The 25360-nt window shown below is 44.7% G+C and overlaps 1 protein-coding gene across 1 annotated transcript in view; it reads right to left on the bottom strand.

Annotated features, from left to right (window-relative positions):
* Positions 1-25360, bottom strand: part of prex2 (phosphatidylinositol-3,4,5-trisphosphate-dependent Rac exchange factor 2) — an 84370-nt gene that overhangs the window by 42530 nt on the left and 16480 nt on the right. Inside the window, exons 3-17 of the mRNA XM_041961037.1 lie at positions 24497-24619; positions 22851-22955; positions 20922-21023; positions 20016-20177; positions 16944-17077; positions 15861-15964; positions 14215-14364; positions 13641-13782; positions 9118-9218; positions 8059-8162; positions 7915-7964; positions 4202-4277; positions 3310-3382; positions 1513-1655; positions 1085-1177 (exon numbers count right to left, since the gene is read on the bottom strand). Of these exons, the coding sequence (XP_041816971.1) occupies positions 1085-1177; positions 1513-1655; positions 3310-3382; positions 4202-4277; positions 7915-7964; positions 8059-8162; positions 9118-9218; positions 13641-13782; positions 14215-14364; positions 15861-15964; positions 16944-17077; positions 20016-20177; positions 20922-21023; positions 22851-22955; positions 24497-24619 (1662 nt within the window). The remainder of the gene's footprint in view (positions 1-1084; positions 1178-1512; positions 1656-3309; positions 3383-4201; positions 4278-7914; positions 7965-8058; positions 8163-9117; positions 9219-13640; positions 13783-14214; positions 14365-15860; positions 15965-16943; positions 17078-20015; positions 20178-20921; positions 21024-22850; positions 22956-24496; positions 24620-25360) is intronic.

Raw genomic sequence — 25360 nt, 5'->3', positions numbered from 1 at the left:
CTTCAACATTTCTGGTACAAACACACCACCATTCCCCAAGGATTTCTATATGTCACAAAGAAAAGCGTACACGCTCCCAGTCATAGGAGACAATATGGGACAACTTTTATCTAAGAGCATACAGCTGGATCCCGTTGTGGATTTCACTGTCCCAGGCTGAATATTTAAAAGCAAACACACAAAACGCCAGTCTCTATGCGATCCAGACCTTCCTGGCGCATTCAGAGCTACTTCAGGGCTGGAGGGAATTACGGGTCGTGCGCTCAGATTGATCACATTTGCCTTCAAACTCCTCTGTCCCATTTTCAACTAGCAGATCAAAGCTAGACACCAAAGGAGACCTCAGAAATATGGCGCCCTTTAATGCGCTCTATTTCTGCATGAAAATGCTTCTAATGTTAGTATAAGTATCCCTCACCACATAGCAGGTTTAGTTTAGGGGAGAGAGATTTATATTTTGTATGACTGATGATCAGACCACATTTTAAACAACAAAAGGCTTCCGCTGACTGACGTTCATCTGCTATAAAGGCATCAAGGCTTCCCGGAGTAACTTCTGGAAAACAAAATCAAAAACAGCAGAATGATGTTCATTAACAAAGGGGGGATGCACTGAATCTCAGTCTGAACCGCATGAAGCCAAAAACAGCTTTGGATCTTGGGCCCTTCTTTGTTACAACAGAGGATGGACGTGGATTTACTCTCCACTGTGCAGCAGGTAAATCCATTCAGGAGAAATGAGCAGAATTAATAACAACATCATTTTGGAAATTCATTAATTCAATAAAACAGTTGTGCCCAGAGGATTTGCAGAGATGAAATCCTAAATTTGCGCGATGCTCTCGCTTGCAGTTCAACTTTGGGTAACTTGCAAACTGTCTGGAGTTAAGTCTGTAGTCTATACTGACATTAAGGTAACAAATGGAGGAAGCAACCACTTTATATAACACTGTTCTGCTGAATGAGAACTAATAGAGATGCTCTCTTCATACTCATTGAGTGTAATATTGATTCAAAATGAAAAACAAAAAGCACATGCGTGATACATGCTGTTTATGTGCCGTATGCATCTATGCACTCTTACCTCAGCTGGGGAGCCCTTCTCTACAGATTTGATGATGGGGACTCTGTTCCTCTCTTCCAGGGTAAAGCCGTAGCCTCCATCGCTGGGCCTTACCTGGAAAAAATAAAGAAAAAAAAAGACACATCTCCCGTCACCCAAATCCCAAGCCACCAGAACAGAACCACAGAAGCAGATACGGGTGCAGGCGCCCAGCAGCCATGTTAGTATTTGCTCACTCCTCCGAAAAGAACGCTTACTGAGGCATAAAATGGACTTTTGCAGTGTTATGACTTCTGTCTCATAGCTGTGTGCTTCCTGATGATTTACTGCGCCTTCGGTTTGTTCCGAGTTGTGAGTACATTACAGAAAAGTCGCAGCATATTAGACAGACTGAGGGCTACTCAATCAACAAGCCACCTACAGCGGGAGTACTGTAAGTGAGCGCTCACCAGGAGAGACTTGGAGATGACGTTCTCGACTATTTTCAGGTCGTGCTTCATTGGTTTGTGTTTGGTGTTGGAGCCCTCCATCTCCTCATCGGCAAAGAAACGGAATAACAGGGGCTCATCCTTGAATTCGCTCTTCTCCAACACTGGAGGAGGTGAAAACAAAGTCAGACAAACAAACAAACAGCTGAGATGACACTTGAAGAATCATGTTTCTGCCAAACTTGCATGTCTAAATGATTTTTTTGCTGACAATTTTCAAAAAAGTTTCAGATTCTTGCATGATTTTTTTCCACTGTTCCAACTGCCCATTGGGTTCCATCTAAAAAGAATGAAAATCAATGAGCAGCTAGAGTTCAGAACATCAAGTCTGCAGTCTGTATTGTGATGCATTTTTAAGAGTGGTTGGATTAGAAAAGCATGCTTGCATTGCCTCACAACTATTATTTAACTTGTTAACTAAAATATGAAGACTTGACAACTTCCAGGGAAATGCGTGGAAATCAATGGATGCTTGGAAGACAATGCATTCAAATTTCTGTAATACAGAAATGAGAATATGTGATTGAGGTAAATGGGCTAAAACATGCAAGCATGAATTAGAAAACTGCAGGAAATTAAAGCACGTTCTCCTTCAATGACCCAGACTGATGGTTAACTGAAAACTCCCAGCCATTCATTCTTTTTTTTTGGTCACAGCAAGAATAATGTGAAACCTTTTATACTTATCGGTGTCTGGTGCTGTGCACAAGCAGAACATATTAAAATTAGCAATCAAGCATTTTGCATTAAGTAAAGAGGGTTTAACATTATCAGCCACAGGTCAAATGGAGCACTTAAACACCATGTATGCCCATATACACAAACACACTCTGAGAGACAGGGAGACCTGACTCTTGTGACAAGATATCGCTTCGGAATGAACCCAGCGTCCACGGCAACATAACGCCTTCACCAGGACTTCAATTTTGAAATGCAAAAATAGCCCTGAGGGGAAAAACTGAGTTTCCTTCTAACATTCCCTCGCTTCATTCCCCTCAAGATCGGACACAGCGCCAATAGCTTTAATAGCTACATCGCCAGGCCAAATAACTTGGTCAACGGTAAAATTACCCTGAAGGCCATGGAAGTGAGAGGAAGTTTGATGGCTGGGACTGCGATGTTCCATAGATGTGCTGGTAATTTGTAGTGTGAGGCTTCAACTGTGGGTAGTTTGGAGCAGTTACATCATGGAGGTACAAGGAGACACGCTGTGACTCATGCCGCAGTGTGTAAGATGTGGACTTTGGCACCGGGGAAGCGCAGAGTTAAAAACAAGCCTGACTCGCGTAAACAAACTGTCACTATGGCTACGGACCATCACGCACTTAAGATGACAAATGTGTTATCTGCCAACTTCTCACAGCTAAAGCAAACCACGCGTGGACCCTTCACTCGGCTACTTAAGTCATATGCGCACAAGTATGCATGAAGTTAATGACAGCATGCATGAATACAGTCACAGCCCTAACCACACATACACATGCACACATACAAATTCATTCTCTGGATTGGAAAAAATTCTATTCCTGTAGTGTGTCAAAGGGATTATAAGTAGAAATGGAAAGAGAACAAGAGTGGTTGTGTTCGAAAACAGGATGCTAAATGCCAGGCACCCTCCATGTGGAGGTTTCTCCAGAGCATTCAGCGCTCATTCAGTCAATGGAGAGATGGAGAGGATTCCACGGTTTGTGAGCAGGAGGATCTGAACTTTTTTTTTCTTTGCCCGTTGAAATCCTCTGCAATGAAAAAGTGCTGTACCGTGATGCATGAAGCCATTGTCGCACAGCTCCACCCCCAGGATCAACGCTTCCTCCCTGGTTCTGCAGTCCCCCTGCACCAGAAGACACGAGGAAGAGAAAGAGTGGAAGGAGACAAATTCCAGGAAATGAAAGAGGACAGAGTAAATGAGTGAAGGAAACAAAAGTGAAAGAGGACGAGAGAAAATGAAGTGGAAGGAGGAACAGAACAAAGGACATTGTGTGTTTAGAGAAATGTCACTGGCACTCACGCCTCCCCCCTTTACTCCTGCATCCAAAAGCCCAGAGCCACTCCACGCTCCCTCTTAAACAGTCAGAATCATGTCCAGACAGCACAGAGTGACAGCTGGCCTGGGTCAAACACACTCATACGGACTACCACACACACACACGCGCATTTATATGTACACACAAACATGTGATGTCTGCCATTGATTCTGTGGTGGCCGCCATATACATTTCATTTCTTTGTAGTCATTCTGAACAGGACTATCAATCTGTCAACCTCAAAGCTTCCTGTCCAAGTCAATAAAGCTCAGCTGTCGAATCAATCCTGCTTTTCTTTCTTCATTTCCTTTTGGCTCCGCCGAGAGCCTCGAGTCTGATGGCAAGAAACACTTTGTTGTCTAAGTTTCTTTCCTCTGTCGCACATCTGAATCGACCCGCAAAACGACACATATAAGAATCAAACTGATGTGCTTCAAGTTACAGTATCCAAAAAAAAGTCATGTAAAAAAGGACAATTTTGCAACTTTTTGAAATACAATGACCTTGAATCATACATTTTGTTAAACCATGACACCGTATGATTATATTGTTATCATACGACTCTGCTGACAGTTGATATGCAATAATATTGCTCATCTAGTGGAGGAAGCAGTTTTAGGGCTTACCTGTGCAATAAGCCAGTCGATCAGCTTGTTGGCCATCACCACTGATTTGTAAGTCCGCAAATGGTAGTCCTTATCCCTGTATGGGCAAAAACAGCAGAAAACTTCATGAGAAGGATGAGAAATAAAACAAAATTCCACCTTTAAACGTGGGCTGTGCCACACTACTATTCAACTCTGTGATTCACTTTAACTGGATTAAACCCAGATGGTGAACATGCAGAGCAGTAATTGCTTGGTCTATTTAAACGTAATGTCTAAAAGAGGACTAATAACTCCCACTGTCAGCAAGGCATGGCCACTTTTCAAGCGCTGGCAGTTGCATCATAAATCTAGGTGAGTTTCTGACAGTCGGTGACAGCAAAACAGCATTCCTCCGAGCACGGCTGGAAACGGCCCCTGCAGTGTTTGGCACTGGGGTGCCCCATGTCAGGCCGGCGTTGCCGTTCTCAGCGTTACAGCCACGCAGGCCCGGAGAATGCCGCCTGAAATGGAGCCGTGACTTTCCCATGAACACGGGGGCCTCCCCGGGGACGCACGGGGGGTGAGCAGCAGGCCAGGAAAGTCCAGAACCACCGTGACTTACACCACTCCACCATCTCCACCACATGCGAACACTCACTCAGACACACACACACACACACGCAGCCGCACACACAGTTCAGACAAGTCAAACATGACATGTGGGCCAAGTTAAGTCCAATCTCAGCTGTCTGGAGGTCTTCAGAATGTGAAGCGTGAGAGGCCGAGCGCTGCCCTGTTTCCTCCACAATGGAAAATTATGTTGCGTAACCGTGTTTGACAGCCTGTTTTTGTCTCTGATGAGGACCCTTGTGTTGGTATTAGCCGGTGAGGCACGTTGCCCTGCTCTTGCAATGCATAAACCACTTGGACAAGAAGAGGCAAGAGGAACCCTGTTTTCCCCCGGAATGGGATGCTAGAGACAGGGAGAGTGGGGCTACAGCGGCTGGTGCACAGTGAAGCTGTCAGAGTGAAAAATGGGGGGTAAACAGCGGTCCAGTGGGCAGCCATATGTCCGGCATGAGGAAACAGCAGTTTGAGGAGTAACAGAGGAAAAGGTCAGAGAGGTGGTTTGTAAGCTTGTTGTCCAAAGAGGAAAGTTTGCCTTTTACTTTTTGTTCGGGGTAAACGGATGATCACAGCAAATGTTGCACTTTCAAAGCTTTCTTTAAAACATATTATGCAGAGGATGCTGAAAGTTCAAGCTTTAATCAGCTGCTTCAGTCCTGACGCATTACTCAAGTGCAGTGCACCACATCGTTGGATATTTTGAAAATCCTACACCTACATCCATAAATATTGAGTTTCAGGAGGACTCTTCTGCATAATGAAGAAAGCCTGTCAATATTTCAGATGTTGAACTGAAAATGCCAGTTTTTCCAATCTGTATGAGGATAATTTATGAGATCACTGTATTCTGTGGGGTTGCAGTCATTGTAAAATTCTGCTTATTGCATTATTAAACTGTGTGTATACAGCATTAGCCTATAGAGGACATTTCTAACTGAACTATCAGGTCCCCTGGAGTGGATTGATTCACAGCTTTCTTGTGAGGATATCAGGGGTGTGAGGGGGACAGAGGCTGTGTGGCGGTTACACAGTGTATGCCCCCCCCCTCCTTTTGCCTAATTGCTCTCGCTCTGCCAGGAAATTATACCTAATTAGGCAGTGGCTGGTTGCTCCAATTAATCTCTGGCATTCCCAGGCCCTGTGATGCATTGTGCTCAGCTCTCATTGAGAACACACTGCACAGATATGCAGATAACAACTCTTGTACACCGACAAGAGTTTTTACATAAAGAGGTTTGGCCTCAATACAAAGGCAGATGGACTGAATGCTGACACACACACACACACAAAATCACCCTTTAGGCTTTTTAGTAGCTGGATGAAACAGACACACAGAGACGCTTCTATGCTGGAATACAGGATCAGGGTTCCCCCTCCGGCTATGGCACAGTTTTATTGGTGTGAAATTAAAGCTTTCATCGGGCCATTAGAAATCCAGCATCCTGAATCCAGCATAAACAGGCAACCTTGATGAGGTGCTTTGCAGTAAACTACATTAGCAGTCTGCACATCACACGGGTATTGATCAAATGGAATTTTAGAAAATAACACGAAAAACCAAAGCATGGCAGCAAATCACTCTATAAAATGAGATCTATCCACTTCTAAGCTTGTCAAACAATGGGATGTTTCATAACATGCGCCAAAATTGCTCAAAAAACACCTGCTTTGCATTTGTTTTAAAGTGACTGTGCATGCTGGCTGCTTCCGGTTTCACATGTTTACACTTGGAACACAGAACACCTTCCGTTTGCAGCACTGAAACTCTGGAAACAACAGTGCTGAACTGTGTGTCGGGCCTTTCGGAGCACAGGATCAGTATGCTGTCGCTCACACACTGTAAAATGCGTAAGAACTGTTTATTGTATTCATCAGAGAACAGAGTTTTCTTAATTTCATGGAGATAGATCTGTGGACATGCAAGCTCAGTAGGTTTAAATTTCATCCACAGCATGACGTCGTGTACGCAACAAGTTTTAGTTCCGTCCTCTACATGGCTGCAAACCCCACTGCTTGTGTTTAAGAGCCAGTATGTTTTGCCTGCCTTATTTTGTTTACTTGCTCAAATTTTGCTGATTTCATCATTTTTCCACTTCCTGTCTCCTATTCTCCGCTTAGCAAAGCAGAGGGGAGACCCGCTTCTGAAATGTGGCATATACGAGCCCGGTGGAATTTAGGGGTTATAATTAAGGCCTAACCGCTGTCAAGAACATAGTTTCATGCTGCTGAAGACCAAGGCATATGGTTCAAAGCTCTATAAAAAGCAGGATTATTACTTTATTTTGGTCTGTTGAAATGCTTAAGAGTGACAACTGCTGCATCTTCAAGCTTCCTTGATTTTTGTAAAGCTTTCAATGCTACCACATGGTCTTCATCACAGAACAGATCTGTTGATATGATAGCTGTTTAAATTTCATACACAGTATCTTTAGGGTTTCTTGTCAATGTCGGCCACAGCCAAGAGTGAACTTTCATGCTGATGAAAACCATGGGGTTGAAAGGTCCAGAAAAAGCCAGTAAGAGGACCTTCTGTGGGGATTGTTGCATCAAACTACTATTTACAAGGTCAACAGGGAATTTGTGGATGCAGCTGGGAAAAAATTGGACTTTTGCTCTGATAAAAAGCTTCAGAAAAAAAGTTAGGATTGCTTACAACTACTGCATGTATTTCCAAGGTCAAGAATGAGACCTGTTCTCTGTGACTTGTTAAATTGTTTACATACCAACATTTTCCAACGGGCTGAAAATTAAGTGCTCATAAGCACCACGAGAGATTCATCACAATGTCAGCCCCTTATCTGCGTGTCCCACATGTGCCCAAACTGCTTGTAACATCTGATAGACTCTATCTTCTCCAGCACATCTGTGTTTTGAGACCGGGCAGATAAAACCTGCCAAGCTCAATCACCCACAGGCCCCGCCGCACTCCATCACCATCTGTGCCAACTCCTCCTAAGTCGGCTCCTCTTCAAAAACAATGAGATCATAGTTCATCGGGATCTTTCTCTCCTCCACTCCGGTCGCTTTGTGGTGGAGCTATTTTTAGGAGCAGGAGCCAGATGCTAAGCTACTGGAGCCCCACCTGGCTGGGCTGCAATGGAGCAGAAAGGAAAATGGCCGCCTACCTGATCACAGGAGTGAAGAGGCTGTGGAGACGACAGAAGAGACGAACACCCTGAGAGAAACAAGAGAGCAGATTTTCATCACGTCACTGATAGGAGTGTTAAATGTGACTTATATGAAATCAGGCTCTGCTGTTGCACTGTTACCTTAGATATGACGTCATGCATGTCACTCCTGGGGTGGTAGGTGCCGTCGTCGTAGCGAAAGCGGTACAGTACGGGCTCGGGTTTGAACTGGTATTTGTCTGTGACTAAAAATGCAATTCAAAACATGAGGTTTCTGAAAGGAGCAGTGCCAGAATGAAAGAGAACAGCAAAACTCTCAAACCCTGAGGGAGCATTATTCATTTTGCTTCGAGTTTGAAAGTAGAGAGGTCTAAAAGCATATTCAAACCAAGCAGGGCTACATGGTGAAACAAGCTTTCCAGACAAGAGGAAGCCTCAAACCTCATACAGGGTGGTCACAGATAACACAGCTGCTCAGAGCTCCCTGTTCCTCTTGCTGCAGGGGACTTGTCGAGGACCCTCCTAACAGTAATAACAGTTGGCTCTATTCTTGGCTGAAGCCGTGCGGGTTCCATTAAAGGGTTTTATGAAAAGATATTCTATCGTTTTTCACATGGGGACTTGTAACGGCGCTGGGGGAGAGCTCAGAGGGGCTCGGAGTTATTCCTCTCTGTCAGGAACAGCGCTAAAGCCCAATCTCATTTCTCTGTGAGGAAGCAATAAAGCACCCCCTGAGTGATTTAAGATACAACTTGGCTCGGGGCCCTACTCTTTTGAGGAAAAACTACGTGCAGAGCAGTATGCGCCATTTAGTGTGAATGCGAAGCATTAGCCAGCTTAAACCTCATGCAACTAAATACACTTGTTAGACAAAGCCACAGAACAGCCACTGAGCAAGTACGGCACAAACATTACGGCAAGAAGAGATTAATGATCATAATCCCTTACCTAAACATTGTGTCGGGGGAGTGTTTAAATGGGACACCTGCTAAAGCATAAATAAGACAGCTGCATCTACGCTGAGGGCTCAAGCCGGGAAGGGAAAGTATTGTGAAACTCTGCTTATTGAATGACGAACATTCACTGGACACGGCTCGGGTTAAGCTCAGGTGATGGATTTGGTTTCATGTATGGAACAGCAAGCGACGACGAAGCAGGCCGGAGCGAGAGGAAGGAAAGGGGAGAACTGCGAGAACCAACCGTGGTGGATGATGCCGTTCTCCAGCAGAGCTTGACCCAGGTGAACCCCTTCCTCCGGGTTGCCCGTCTCGCCGATTTCCATCAGCCAAGACACGAATTCACTGGAGACACGCAAGAGACAACACACAGACACATACTCACTCAGAGATAGCACAACAAACACGCGCAAAATCCCAATGGGAAATCCCATCGCGCCATGCAGGAGAATGTGTGTGATCAGTGGAGAGAGCTTTGACTTTACTCTTGATGTTCTGTAAACAGGAACAAAAAAAAAAGTGGTGGCCTTTGCCTATCATTACAGAGAGCCTTTACAACTCGCTACGAACAACATTCACTCTAAATTGATGTGACTATGGCAACAAACTCTAACTTGGCAAAGAGGAATGATTTATTTACTATGGAGGGCCACATCTGTCGGTTAAAACAACCAGCGGGCTCCAGTTTGTGTGTTTTGTCCAGTTGGACTTTATTTATTTTAGACAATAACAGCAACACTATCAAATACGCAGGATTTAATTGGATCTTGGGAAGTTCATGCAAGTTTTCGCTCTGCGTCATTTACAGCTGGGAGAGGAAACAAACCCAGCGCCAAAGCAACAAACAGCATCCGATCTTCTGATGGCTCAAATTAGCTAAATTGGATAATTCTCCATAATTTAGTGACTCGGGGAGAGTGACAGAGAGAACAAGCTGAAGAAAGAGAGCGAGAGAGAGAGAGGGAAGAGTAGCAGTAGCCTATCTGATTACATCCTTGATGTCCTGTCTCCCCATAAAAGCCAAACAAACACGGCCAGCAGCACCACTGGAATTCTGTGGAATTCACTTCCAGGCCATGACGGAGGTGGCCGGGTGTCAGCGTCGAGCCAACAGGGGCAATTACAAAAAGTTCTCAGAGAAACAACTGAACAAACACCCACCACCTCCGCCCTCCACCCCCTCCCCCGCCCGTCCGACATCTTACACTCTTTAACCACCCATCCTTGGCGTCTTCCCTCTCCCCAACAGACCACAGGGGAAAAACTCAAGTCCATAACAACGTCAATTTGTCAACCTCTGTACCTTAACCACGGAAGGAAAAACACCCTGAATGTTTGGAATATGGAGTTCTCACGGTCTCGAACACATTAGGGTCACATATGGAATAAACAGCGTCATGCAATTTAAATCTGTATGAGGTACGGGGCCAAATTAATCAAATCAAATACTCCAATATTTAAGTCTCATTAACGTACATATCAATAATTTGATGTATGACTATTGGTGTTTGGCCTCTGAGAAAAAAACCATCAATACTTTAATGGCACCTTTAAATCGATCAATCTTCTCGTAGAGAGTTAGACGAGAAGATTGATACCACTCATGTCTGTCCACTAAGACATGTCTGTCTCCTGCTTCTGGTTTTCATGCTAAGCTAAGCTAGCCAGCTGCTGGCTGTAGCTTCATATTTAGCAGGCAGACGCGAGAGTGGTACCAATCTTCTCGTCTAACTGAGTTAGATGAGAATATTGTGTGTGGAGCTACAACCAGCAGCCGGATGGTTAGCTGTGTCCTCCTGTTTCCGATTTTCATGCTAAGCTAAGCTAGCCAGCTGCTGGCTGCAGTGTCATATTTAGTGGACAGACATGAGAGTGGTATCAATCTTCTTGTCTAGCTCTCAACGTCCGACTCTCACTTTCAGTTTCTCTCACCATCATATTCAGACAATCAAGCCCCGGACAGTATCTACATGCAGAAAAAGCAGCAGTCTTTTTACTCAGTTTCAGCCTACATTTATCATTTTTGGATGCTAATAGAGTAAATGTCGCATCCCGAGTAATGCCAAAAAGAAAGAGCAGAGGCTAACAAAGACAAAGGGCATTTCTTTCCAGATGTCTAACCTTTTCATTGAGCTCTTAAAGGACTTTTCATCAACATCCACCACAATAAGCAGATACGACTGTCTGTCATACGCAGACAAGACTACCGCTCTGAGTCGCTTTTGTTTTTCTGTTTATCCCGAGTTTAAAATTGGACGATGACTGCAAGCTAGGTGGCTGTCACACACATTTTCTTTGATGAATTACACTGTCACAGGAACCGCACCACAAATACGATTGTACCACTTAAACGGGAGGAGTTCAAGACCCAAAAATAGCCTTCAGCCTTAAAAAAAAAAAAAAATCAAAAGGAGAAAGAGGAGGCGTGGAAAGAGAAGAAAGGCAAAGCATTTCACAATGGAGGGAGTGGGCTGAGCCGAAGCCATAGGCAATGTGGCTTTCATCAGACACATACCATGCTGGTTCCAATTCACCAATTACGCCTACATGTAATCATCTCCAAAGTCATCTCAGACAGAGGAAGTACAGAGGGGATAGAGATGTCTTTTCACCCACAAGTGGTCATCCAGGTGTTGGCCAAGTCGCATATGGAAGGCTGGGTTTCCAAAGGGAGCGTCCCCGAGCTGCTTTCTCACCATGTGATCTGCTCAGACTCAACGAGGTGCCCACATACGACCAACATTTGATCCTTTTAATCTTTTTAGCTGACAGATCCATTCCTCCTCCAGACCGCGAGGGATCTGGTGTTGTCTGCGCGGACCAAAGGAGAAAGTAACCCCTCATTCCAAACCACCATGTGATATAACATGGCCACAACTATGTCCAATTGGACTTTCTGGTTGTCGTTTCTTTTTTTTTTCCTCTCCGTGCTTTTAAAAATAACAGGGATTTTGAAATGACTGTTTAAGCTCGGGTGATTTTCAGTGTGATTATTACCAGTCAAAACATCTCTGTAAAAATTTAAAACAAATGGAAAACATGGGTCATTCTGAAATTGCGGCGGGACATTCACAAGGGAAATTTGTTATGAGATTTCAAGAGTCAAGAAAAGAGCACAGTTTAAATAACATCCACCCAAGACTGTCTTGTGAAAATATTTAATTTCCAGCCCTGTTTAAGCGGCATCGTGTGCATCATTCTATAAAATGCCGTCACGTACAATTTTCATTTTCAAACACGGAGCTCTTTGGCTGCAGCCAGATGTTTGCAGATTTTAACATCCTGATCCAAATTTGTCACCGTCTCAGTCTCACGAACATGCTTTTGGTTTTAAAACTGTGTTTTTTAAATGAAAACAACCTGCATCCGGATGAGTGCTTTAGCACCATTTCACGCACAAGGTTGATGTCATTTGTTTTCTTCCGGATAGGGTCGCGTGATAGGTGCATGGCGAATCAGGTAAGGGCACCTCATGAGCGATAAAACCCGATCAGGAAGCAAGTAGGGAAAAAAAAGTTATCAGTGGTGAATGTGAGAAATGGAAATAAGGATTGAGGTCACAGGTTTAGGTGCAATATTCCATCTGTAAAAAGTTAAAAGGTGCAATGAAGAGAATATTATATAACACTGAAGGTAGTTTGAGGATCACATGGTCCTAATTCTGACATACAGGAGTGATGGGAGTTAGATTAGATTGCATGCGCCCCAAACGCTGGATTTTGAAGTAAACTGCAGGAGATCCAGAATTCAGGATTTTAAATTTAAAGAAGTGTTTCCCCGGACAGGATTAAACCCTGGGCAACGTCAGTTCAAACTGTCTTTTTTAACTGATTTACTCGCATGAAAACCTGGCAAACTGATGTGACAGCAAGACTTCAACATCTTATATGATGAATGGAAAATACTGAAATGGGGGCGTCAACTCAAAATAGCTCAAGGACGGGATTTTGAGCAAAGCACCCTTTACAGTAAATATCCTCACCTATCAGCAAAGGGAGGACAGACTGACATGTTTAGACTCATTAGAAGTAAACACAGAAAGTGCTCTGGCAAAGCTGTGAGAACTCAAGGACACAAGGAGATGGCAAACACACACACACACACACGCAAAGACACACACTCACCCATGTGCCCTCTGGCATAATGGGCCCTCCACTGCAGTTACCTCATGGATTCCTCAGCAGAGAGCTTATTGTAATCTAACATGGGCGAGGGAGAGAGCAGTCAGCTGAGCCGCACAGGGATATCTCCTGTGATTTACGACTGGCATTCGATGGCCGATCCGTCCCCAGACACCACACCAATAATCCTTAAATAAGATTCATGGGCTAAATCTGGCCGGATTTGATTTTCCCATGACTGGGACTGCAGATATACATAACACGCAGGCTCCTGAACAAAAAGTGCCGACGCTTTCTTCTTCCCAGCTGCCGTCTTTAGAGATCCCTGCCAATTTCAAAATGAAAGCAGGGACGAGGATCTATATCACAAAAGTGTTGTGCGTAATCTGCTCTGAAGATATTACCACATACTCACTTCACGCCGTACAAGGCCCCTCTGCTTACCTTACATCAAATATAAAGACCTATACATCCGAGAATTCAAAGGATTTCATGTTAGATGTTCATTCTGGTTTATATCAGACGCTCATGGCACAGACATCCACTCACTCCCTCACATTTACACAGCTCACACCCATGTGACACAGAGGAAACCGCTCGGACTGCACGCTCAGCAGCTTCCTGAGCCGAGCGGCGAGACTCTTACCTTCCAAGGAAGCACTTGGGGAAGGTGGTGAGCTTGCGTTTCCGGTCTTTAATGAGGTTGCCCTTGGTCATGAGGTGGTAGAGCTTCTCTCCCTTCTCTGACACCATCACCCATGTATCCTGCTCCATGCCGAGCCTCAGACCTGCGCAGCAGAAGAGGGAGGGAGGGTGGCATCAAGAATCTTTGCACTCAGCTCCATGACAAGGTGTGGCATCAGGTTAACATCTCCTAATTTCAGATAATCAGCAGTGACTTCCTCAAAATGGATAAAGTAAAAACAGGTTATATGCTATTATAGGAGTTATAACCTGATATTTTGTTTTAAAACCCTTAAATCTGCTAGCTTTTTCTTTTCTTTTGCAGATCCCACAACTAATCTGGCCTCACCTTTTTCAAATCATTCAGGTCAAATTGCTTTGTATTGATTTTCCCAAACGCAGCATATATTCTCAGTTATTTGCTTCAAGACGCATGAGAAATAACAAACAGAAGGGAAATGAGTTTCCACTAACTGGCTGCATTAAAATGGAACCGACCCCCACCCGGATACTGACACGCCGAAGCGCCTCCTTACTTTTCCTCCGCTCCCTCTCTTTCATGATGGCCTCCAGCCACTCCTGCTTCTCCTCCGGGGTCTTGGCCATGCAGACGAACCACTTGTTCTTGGCCGTGTTGTGGATCTTCCAGCCGTTGTTTACTATGTTCCCGCTGCTGTGATAGTCAGCTGTGAGGCAGAGGTGGAGAGCACAGCAGTTTGACTTCTCTCCTCACGAGGGGTGGAACGCTGTGAATTTGTTTTTTTTTTTTGTTTGTTTTTTTAACTCATTTAGGCTCAGACTAGTTTTTCACTTTTGAAGGGAAGGGCTGTCAATTAGTGGTCGCCCTGATCATGACACTGTAAACAGAGTTGTTGGGAAGTCGGCTTCACAGCGAACGAGGGTTACCGCATAAAACACAGCAATAACATGAGGCACAAGTCCAATGATTCACTTCGAAGCAACGAAGCAAAATAGGGTTGTGATGGCAACACTAGGGCAGGAAAAAGACAGACGACACATTATCTGACGAATTAAGGCGTTCTCATACAGTAGCGTGCGGCCTATTTTCCCAAAACAGCATCCATTATAAAACTAGTGAGAACAGTTTACTCCATCTTTGTGCAAACACTCGCTCTAGACTCATTTTTTCCAGCTCTAGTGGCTCTCTATTGAGTGCTTCATTGATTATCGCTCTTCCCCTTTAACGAGATAAACGAGGGGACACACATGCAGAAGAAGAGCCATCCATCAGCATTATTAACTACTGAGCCTCCAGCGCACTCCCACAGAGCTGAAGGCTACTTGTGATTCACCGCCTACGCTCAAATATAGACGTTTAGGTTGTCAAAAACCAGGAGTAACTGGAGATGAACTCTTGACCGGTAGCTGAATCTCTGTCATTATATCCATCCATTTCAAATGCCTCCTCGCCTGACCTCTGATTTTCTCCCTCTAAGGGTGTAACAAAAAGAAAACCATTACAATCATCAATTACAATCACGTCTAAAAGCATCTACAGTGTGGTGTCCTTTATATGGTATGCCTCGAGGGCGTTTTTCAACCTCAGGCAGCAAGTGTGCGCCTGGGAAAAAGTCACGGCGCTTTCATTATGTAGGAATCTAAGCTAAAATACTCCCGTCGCCCTGGATTTCAGATTGAGATCTCCCGCCTGTGGTGCAGAACACCCAAGAGTTACTGCACAGCCGCCTGCCTCACGTGTTTATCCTCCCTCACCAGACCTAAACTCATCCATCTCTCACCAAAAACACCCAATATTACTGCCCATCTAGGTCTGCTGGAGAGGAAATGATGGCTTCTACAAATATAAATGATAATCAGTGGCTATGTGAGGCCAAGAGACACAAGCGCTCGAGTTCACCAAGTACCAGCAGCAGCAGAACGGCCCCAAGGATATGTAACTATAGATGTCTGAAAAAAAAGTTTGTAGGTAAATCTTATTTTTCCATCGGCGATCCAAGTCTAAAATCACACAGTTGTGCACCAGCTGATGCCAAGGACTATGTTGTCGACGTTCCTGTGTGGGTTGTTATGGCACATTTTTAGACCCCTGCTGCCAGGAGCGCTGAAATAAAAAGCCGAGGATCTGAACGCGAGCAAATCTTGCTGCGTAAACACTTATTTGCCCAAACTAAATGTTGTGTCTTTTAAGAGGAGCGCTCACCCGTGCCATCGTCCACATTTTCCACCTCCATCACCTCCGTGTTGATCCTTCCTCTGAACAGGTAGCGAGGACCCTCCGTGGCCGTCTTGCTGTTTTTTAAGCGCCTTGGACGGAGAGAAGCAACCACAAGGATTAGCCAGTGAGCTTTGATCATTTCATGTTATTACCTACTGCCTAATCAGTCTCACTCGCAGTTCATTCAGGAACTAATCACAATCATCTGATGTTTGTGCGCGTGCACACATCAAATGAAGCGAGGCAAATGCATCTAATTTAGATGCATGTTATTGAATTTAAGGTCAGGGCAACAGATTTTATCTTCCGTCTTTAGCTGGTGAACACATTTGTTTTTATGTGCTACCTGCAGACACTACACCGTATACGGCACGTACAGTTAAAGTAAATCCAAGCAGGTGGCAGCTTGGTCGGTGGTGGGTAAACAAAAGCTGACAAAAAAACACCTACAATGGGTGTAGGAGCATTGTTAGCAGCTGCATCAGTAGCTCAGTGGGAGCAGCCCGGCGAAATAGAAGCTGGTTTATACAGAGCAGACTATTCATCAAGTGTTCTGCCGGCAGAAGCACAACAATGGTCGGCAATCAGTGAGACTCAACTTGCACTGATCACAATAACTGTCATATTATTTGGTTTATTTCCACTTGATGTACCCAAAAGATAAATCCACTCAAAAAAGAACACGAGTCCACAGATGGTGGCTGGACTAATCACATGTCCCCATTTCCCCAAGTTAAAAAACCTCCCAAATCCTTTTCTCACGTGTCTCCTTGACTGCATAACTTTTCTTTCAACTCCCTCACAAAAAAAAACTAAAATGCTTCCCACAGTGCGCTCCTTTTTCTTTTTCAAAAAAAAAAGTAAAGGAACTGGCGCGGTGAATTATTTATAAGGTCCGTGCTCTAAATGTTCTGTAGGAGTACGGAGACGGAGGGAACGTTAAAATTAGCATAAACAATATTTTTATTCTGTCTCTTAAAAAATATACACTGTAATGAGATCTTAAATTCATCTCCTGCTTTGTGGGTTTTGTCTGTAACGTAATGAGTAAAAGGGGGTTCAAGACACCTGTTTTTCTTCTTGCAATAGACCAGAAGCTTGTCAAACAGAAAGAAAATCCTCTCTTGTATGTTTCCAGCTGAAATCTTCAGGAGGACACCGTGCATGAGCATCTCCGTGCATGTGTCCGTGATATTGGAGCCCTGCAGATGGACATGTGGACAAAAGGTCAAACGGGAAACATGGAAGGGTGAAATAGATTGACTGTAACGCAGGGGGAATGCAGGAAAGAAGTTATTCCAGCAAGCAACTCATCGTTTTTAAAAAGTTTCTGCAAATTATTTCTATACCACTCGATGTTCACACATCTGTCTGAACAGGAGGAGGGATTACAAAGCCCAGCCTTTCCTGTTCCCTCTCTCAGGGGTCTGTAAAAACACTCCCTGCTTCCTCACAGCAGATTGCTGTGGGAGTTTAAAATGCGCAGCCGTTAATGGCTTCTATAGAATAACATCCCGTCCAGTCAAACTATGTGTTGCATTGTCGCGTCTGGTCACCACATTGATCGGGGTTCCTGCTGCAAGCGATAAAGTGTGCTGTCTTTTCCCTTACCTTGCCTGCTCTGGGAATTTATGTACCACGTTTGATCGACCCTTCAGAGCTAAAAATAACTCCCATGCGCACAGAGCCGGAAAATGTGCTAAGCATTTCCTCCTGCTGGAGACATCAGCCAGCCAAAACCTATCCCACTTTTTCCTTCTTTCTCTCCTCGCCCTTTTTTTATTCTCCTTCTCCTCCCTTCCTTTCTGCCGATCGTCTCTCATTCTCCTCCCCTCCTCTTGATTCCCTAGTCTATTCCTCTATCTCTTTCATTCCTTCCTCCACATTTTTTTTTATTAAGTCCCCAGCTCTTTCAGGGCCTTTTAACTCCCCAGCCCATGACCAGATGTTAAACTAATTTGCAGCCAGTGAATGTGTGCACACCAGACATGGAAACTTGTCTCAGTCGCTTGAAGGGGCCAATTGCAACATCACACTGCTTCAGCCTACAGAGCTGCATTTCCTTCATGGAAGAGTCAACACTTCCCTTTTGTGTGTGAGGCACTTTTAACAGAACCCCCTGCCCATTTACTCCTCTTTGTGCAGCCTTTTTCTCTTTCTTTGCAGTATTTTTCTATCACTCTTCACATCAATCTTGTTCCAAGCCAAAGCTCCACAGAGGGTGTATTCAGTCTAAAACTTAAACAACACTTTAAACCCTCAGTCATCTGTTTCATCTAAATTTCAACCCTCTATTTTTATAGTCAGACAACTGCCAGACATAACAACTGCAGAGAGGGATAAAAAAATTAGGAATGACATAGCAGGATATGCCATTAATTAAGGGAAAAGTATGGGAGAAAAGTTTGTGTTGAACTCTGAAGTGCTATTTGTTAATTAGCTGAGGAGATGAGAGAATTTTATTGAAATTATTTTAACTGAAGAAGCCAAATCAAGCACACGCCACAACTCAAGTAGATTTTAAGAACACTAATTAAACTTGCACAAGAGAACAGAATGTGAAGTGAAACACAACTGGAAACGACTACCCGCTGCTCTAAAATTAAAATATTTCTATGGTGCACAGTGAGAAAACGCAGACACTTGCAAACGCTAACCAACTGGCAATGACCGCCCTGACAAATACTGGCAGTCGTCACCATGGTGGCCACGGCAGGCCATCGCCCTGTCTCTCCCACGCGAGGTGAACCTGCCAGGATGCCCCAAGGGCGGCCAGCTGTGGAGCAGGTCAGCGCTAACAAGCAATCAGCCCGGGCGGAGGAGCAGGAACGGAAAAAAACAGCAGCTCTCGCAATCACTCCTCATCCCTCCATCATTCCTCAAACACCCACACAGAACTGCGAGATGCAACCATCACTCAGCTCTCCCTCGCTCTCCATTTTCCTTTCTATTTTCCTGCTCTCTTCTCTCTTGGTTCCACCTCTTTCAGAGCTGCAGAGCCTGGCGTGCAGCAGTCAGAGGGTCCTGGTCCAGAATGAGCTAATGTTTACAATTAATAAAAGTGCTGAGGGGAAACCGCAGAGTAGCTGCAGCCAGGACCGTGTTGAGTACAAGACATGTCACCCCACCCAGCACTGAGCCTCGTTCTGATCACACTATTCTTAAAGTGTGTGTGTGCGTGCGTGTGAGAATGTATACAATTCACCTTAAACCTGCAGTATTTATTTTGTGACCTCATATTGAGATTAATAAGTCTACAACATAGTTTTTCTGTCTAACTCCATTAGAAGCCTTGAGGTTTTTATATATTAATGGCTTCAAGATGGTTTCTTTTTTATGCTCCTGCAGTATATTTTACTACGAAGCAAAACAAACTTACTGAAAGCCTCTCTCCTGCTAATCCTGGAAGAACACTAACCCTAAAACAACACATGCACAGAAACTTGAACATCTCGGTCACACGCAAGGAAGTCTAATCGCGCTTGTATCTTGTCTTGCTCACATCTGAGTTAACAGCTTAAGGTTTATTAAGAAACAACAGCCTGCTACTGCCTGCACCTCAGTAAGAAGCTGTATCAGCACTGGCAATGTGGCTTCGTCTGGCTGCGTCCAGGAAGCCTTTCGGCCCTCTTTGCATGAAGCCAATCAGCATCCCAGCCTCTGGTCTCATAGTTATCACCACTGTTCTCTCTTTCCTACCATCACCGACCCCTTACTAAGGCATTTCAGAACATGCAATCCTGCAGACCAAGAAGTGCAGTCTACCTGATGATGATTGGATTGGTCACTCTAGAGCATGACGGATTTAAAAACAGGCAACAGGCTCATTCAGGCAGAAAGAATTTGGCCATTGTGAATACAAGTCATTGTTCCCTGAGAGAACAAGAAAGCTTAAAAGGCTACAAAAGTCACGCCACTTGGAATTCTTGTTGAATTGCTGGCATAGGGCTAAGTGGCTTTCAATAAGTCATGACTTTGAGCTTTGGCGGGGGGAAAACTCAGCTGTGTGTTAAAGGCAACAAAAACCCCTAAAAGCCAACTCTGACAGCACAGCTAGTAGTCGATGTAGCCGTTTAAGTTGAACTTATTGGATGAGATTAAGTCATTCAACACAGTGTGCACAGTTTAGTCGAGGCCCACCTCCCAGCCCTCGATGTGGGACTGCCATTCCTCCAAAATCTCCAACTTCTCCATCTGCCTCTTGGCTTCGTTGATGCTGGAGCACACGGCCTTCATCACCTGCAGAGACTCCTGCACCAGGGCGTAGTCGTTGTGCTTCTTAGGGGTCCTTTTCAGCAGCTCCTGCAGGTGTAAACCATGCAAAATCACACGCAAAATAGGCACACATTGTTCCAGAGTGGTTCCTGAGTTTAGTGGATAAAAACCCCTGCTACTGCATGCAATGGTCTAGCAAAAGCAATGGCAATCTCTGCATCTCCAGTCTAAACACTGCGTTTCAGCATGCCAGCTACCATAGGGCTGATTGACACTGTTCTGGATATATCTGCAGCCACTGATGGATATCTGTGTCATTTTCGAGGAGGAGGCCCTGGCAGCTGGAAGACTTCAAATGGCAGAGCGTCAGATTACCCCCTTATTATTATTACATCTCTGTGCCCGTGCTGGTGGCTGTTTAGAGAACGCCTGGGTGAATTAATAGATCATAACAAGATGGATGAGATGGGGCAGCTCAGATCACCAACTCAAACAAGCCTTTGAAAGTGTATTTCATTTCGCTCACGTTGGGAGATGGAAATTTCAAAACTAACGACTGAGAGAGAGCAGGTATGAATGGGCCCAGTCAACGTGTCTGAATGAGCAGCTGAGCAGGAGAGGTGATGATAGGTCTTGTGTTATTGCTGCGATGTGGTTCTGCTGAGGAACTAAAGCAGAGACGTGTCAGAATATGAGACCGGTGTTTCATTAGCGAGGGAGAGGTTGATGTGAATAGGACCGGACAGCCCTAACTAATGACTAGGTGGTGGTGGATAAAAAGAGGAGAAGATCTCCATAATACATGGTTAGCACACACAAGACTGTACTCACCCTCAGCAGCAATGGGTACTTGCAGATCCTCTGAATAGGAGCAACCAGGTAACCCTCCAGTGGGACCTCTGTGTTTTTTCTGCCTCCCAGTAACATGCAGTTCTGCAGGAGAGAAGAGAGAACAGACAGACAGTGGTCTTAGAATAAAGGTCAGAGGGGTTTATCAGTAGTACCAGCAGTATTTTGTAGTTTTTTGTGTGAGGATGGTGCAAGCAGGTCATTGTTTTAATTCACTGCAAGATTTTATGAGATCATATATTCTGCTAGGTGATCACAGATCTCCAGCAATGTCAGGAATGGTCCTTACTTGTCTTAACATTTAGGCACGAGGTGGTAAGAATGTGTGGTAGTGGTTGCCATTTCTGCACAATGTAATCATCTGCGTTTTGATCAATTGTTACCACTGCTAGCATCTAAGTTTAGCATAATCTAAAGAGTACTGGCGTCCGTTTGTAGTCCAACTTGTATTGACCAATCACGTGTGAGTGGGCTTTGTTGCATGCAGGTAAGCTGTCCAGCAGGGCAAAAGAGGCAGAACACCATCCATCCATTATCTTCCGCTTGAGGCAGAACACATTGCAGGTTTTTCATCATGAGAGAAATGTGTCACAATAAGTCACGGGCATCCTTAAATTTATATTATGCATAAACTTAGTGATAAACTTTGCCTTTGGACGATCAAAGTGACCCTCACCTTCATGTGGTAGGTTACAGCTCATCCCTTCTCACCTCCCTCTCACCTGCAATTTCCATGAGGTGCTGAATTACAGGGTAAACAATAAACCAGGCTTTATAGAAGCAAGTAGGCCAAATGTTTAGTGAAGGTTAGCGGATATCCCTACCCTGGTCACTCCAAGGCCATGGAGTTGACCTGAAGTACATTAGCCCACAGCTAAGTGTTTGTTGGAGGGTAACACGAGACCCATATAGCCCTGATGGAAGGCTCGGTCACCGAAAGGTCAAGGCTATTAAGACCCCATTAAATCAAAGTCAATTAATATCTTTGCCTCCTCTGGCTTCTTACATTAAAGGAACACATGGACAGTAAATCAGACACGGAGCCCTTGCAGCCACTCTTCTCTGATGGTGTGTATAGCATGCGCATGTGTGTGTGTTCCATTTCTCACACCATCAATTACAGTCTTAAGAACAAGGTCACATGCTTCAGCAAAGAACCGGCCAATCAATACAAGTAATTCTGTGGTCGTACTCAGGCTCTTCTGGGCGCGCGACTCTGCTGTAGATCTCGATTTCAAAGTGCTCCGTTTTCACGGAAGTCTTAAAGGGGAGACAGCGCGAAGCGATACAAGTGTGTGTCACTCTGAGGCAAAGGAGCAAGGACTGCATTACAAGCTGTCAAAGCCTATGAGTGAAGCAAAAAAACGGCTGCAAACAGCATCAAGCGAAGAGCCGCAAGAGGCGATGGAAAAGAAAAAGGGCAAACATTCTGACCTCACAAAGTGCACACACATGCACTCACAAACGTGCACACACTAACAGACGGAGTATAGCGAGCCAGCAGTGTGGGGATGTAGTCATCTTTTGTCCTAGCAACATGATGCTCCCCTGCGGACGTGAAAGTCTCTCGGAGTGTCAGGACAGGAAGAAGGAGTCCGCCCACACAAGGGGCAGAGTCACATCAGCTGTCAGACACACTGGAACATGAAGTACAGGGCTTTACACTGTCCAGCTGACATGCGTGGGTGACTCTGTGTTTGTATGTCTAAGGGAATGTGGCGGCAGTGAAGGTCTGATCACTCCTGACCCCATTTGGCATGAATATCGGCCCTAAGAAAGTATGGTTTCAGAATTTCCCTATATTCTTATCTCGGCATCAGCATTGTGCATTAGCATGGATTCAAATAGTAACTCTGACTTCTATGTGAGCGCTGATATTCCTCGGCTGTATGTTATGTGCACACTTCTCACCAGTAAACATGTCCGGACGCTCCTGATCTTGTTGAGCTCCAGCAGCAGCCTCTGGGCCTTCTCGTGATTCCCGCAGTATTCGTCATAAATCTGGAAACGGCTCCTCTGCGAGAGCCAGAGAAAGACAAGGTGAGGAGGATGCACGAGGAGTACAAGGACCAAATTACAGTCGGAGAGGAAAAGGAAGAGGGCGACAAAGTCAAAGAGAAAGAGGGGCGTCAAGAAGTGAATTAAGCCAGACAGGGTAACACAGAGGACAGAAATACTGACTAAAGAAATAAGGAAAACTGAGAGAAAAGAAGGTGAAGCCAGGCTGTAGAGGATGACAGCATTCAGAGCGGCATGCATTCCTCTCCTCATTCTCCTCTTTATCATGAAATACATCATGTACTGTGTGTAGTATCCTGTCCTTGCAGCCACATGACTGACAACTTTCCACAAAAGCAGTCCTCAAGACATTCATATTCCATTGTCTTTGAGAGACAGCCTGGGACCAGACTACACAGCCTTTAAATCACTCACTACAAAGTCACTGCAGCAAAAATAGTACCCGGTCTTCAGCCATGCTAATCTGCCAGAGGAGACAAAGCTGGTGATGTGGAGAGACATAACTGTCATAACAACAAGCGGGGGGCACTTAGGAAAACACAACTTTATGCTTAACTGCAGAGTATGCCCTTCTTATTGAATCATGTTTTCCAAGACGTTTATGAACACCCAAAGAGAGTATTTTTTTGGCCCTGGGGACTGACTTCACTGCAGTCCAACAGGGAGGAGTCGAGTCTTTAGTCAGCGTGAACCAATTTTCAGGACTGAATCGCAGAGGGATTTTGATTTGAGCGGTCCCCCGTCCAGCTGGCTTACTTAACCATTTGTGTTTCTGTAGTAAAGTTAGATTGTGTAATTTGTTCTTGGAACTTTCAGAGCATCAACAAATCACTACAGAGACGGAGAATTCGGCGAAAGCTGCAGAACGAGGGAGAGGCAGAGGGGGGAGAAGAAGAAAATTTGTCCAAGTCTTACCTCTAAAGTCTCACATGGTCGCCCATGACTGAATTATAGCCATGAGTCATGGGTTTTCACTTATGCTGTGAATTACATCCCGTTTTGTCAATGAGGTCATCTCATCATAAACCTAACTACACCATCTGTACTGCTGGATCGTCGCTCTCTCACCTGCACCAACTGCAGCCTGTTGCTGATCAGGGCCCTACTGGCAGAGAAGTCGCCTTCAGCCCAACAGAAGGATGGTGAGATTTATTACACTTTGAAACCTATTATATACCAGTGCGCCTCAAGGCTCGGCATCAAAGAAATGTGATATATAGCAGGAGTGAGCAGTATATCAGAGCCCCATCAAGCATATCGCACATGTGCACTCCCTCATCGCGGTTAATCCAGAGAGATAAACTGGCAACATGTGGTGCATCCTATCATTTTCAGCAGTACTCATGGGCATAACCGCATTCTAGCCCTGATAGTAAAATAGCAGGGAAAGTTTTCAGGATTACTGCGAACAGAACTGAACCGTAAGAGCTTGGACAACATGATGACATGACACTTAGAGGTGGTGACGTGACAACTTGCAAGTTGCAAGAGAGGAAGCACAAAGTAACGGCGGTTGCAAGGAAGCACGTGCTACTTACAAAGTGCAAGAAGCAGCGTCCGATTTCATGGTGAGCATGAGGGTCAGGCTGGAGCAGCTCCTCCACCATGGACAGGAAGTCTTTGTGAACGGCCAGTATCTCCTCGATGTTGGAGAATAAAACCTGACAGAGAAAAAGGACATAAAGATGCTGGATTGTCAAATAAAGTGTGCATACTGCTTTCTGGAATATCTGCTTCTTCCTCCAACGGCGTTCCTGAGATTGCCCGAATCAATAATTTGGCATGTGCTGCATTTTTGTGGCCTGGGAATTCCTGAGGCCAGAGAATAAAGAGTGAGGTTTCTTTGTAATGGGCATCTTGGCTTGAGATGTCTCAGATATTTGAATTTCAAAGATTATTCAAGATATTTCATCAACGAAAGCCAAAAAGAAAGCAAATTTTTAAGATGTGCCATATGGAAACTTTGCCTTCATGTGGTGTCGACTTCTGCCCCCTTTTATGTCATTTTTGTGGTGATATTAAAAGACAAAACAATATACTGAGTCTGGATGGAGAAAGAATCGGGTAGAATAAAATCAAAGCATGAAAACCAAAGAAGTCTTTTATGGGTGTTGCGAGACAAAAATAATCTTCAGTGATACTGGCAACAGCCAAAATCTGGTGAAATTCAGTGAATGCATTTCTGCTCCAAAAGGACTGGATGTCATTCAGCTGCTTGGTGACATCACTGCCCAACCCCATTGTGACCCATGTTATCCAACACCCCCCCCCGCCCCCCTCAGCACAGCGAGGCCCCAAACAAAACGCAACATGGACAGGCACATTCCAAAACACAGGACATGCAGTAAATATCCACTGAATGTGTATTTACCTTAAAAGTAAGCAAACTCACTCAAACAGCC

This window comes from Chelmon rostratus, chromosome 20 (assembly GCF_017976325.1).
Source record: "Chelmon rostratus isolate fCheRos1 chromosome 20, fCheRos1.pri, whole genome shotgun sequence".
NCBI lineage: Eukaryota > Metazoa > Chordata > Actinopteri > Chaetodontiformes > Chaetodontidae > Chelmon > Chelmon rostratus.
The sequence above is the reverse complement of the archived record's forward strand: the minus strand, read 5'-3'. Positions and strand labels throughout refer to the sequence as shown.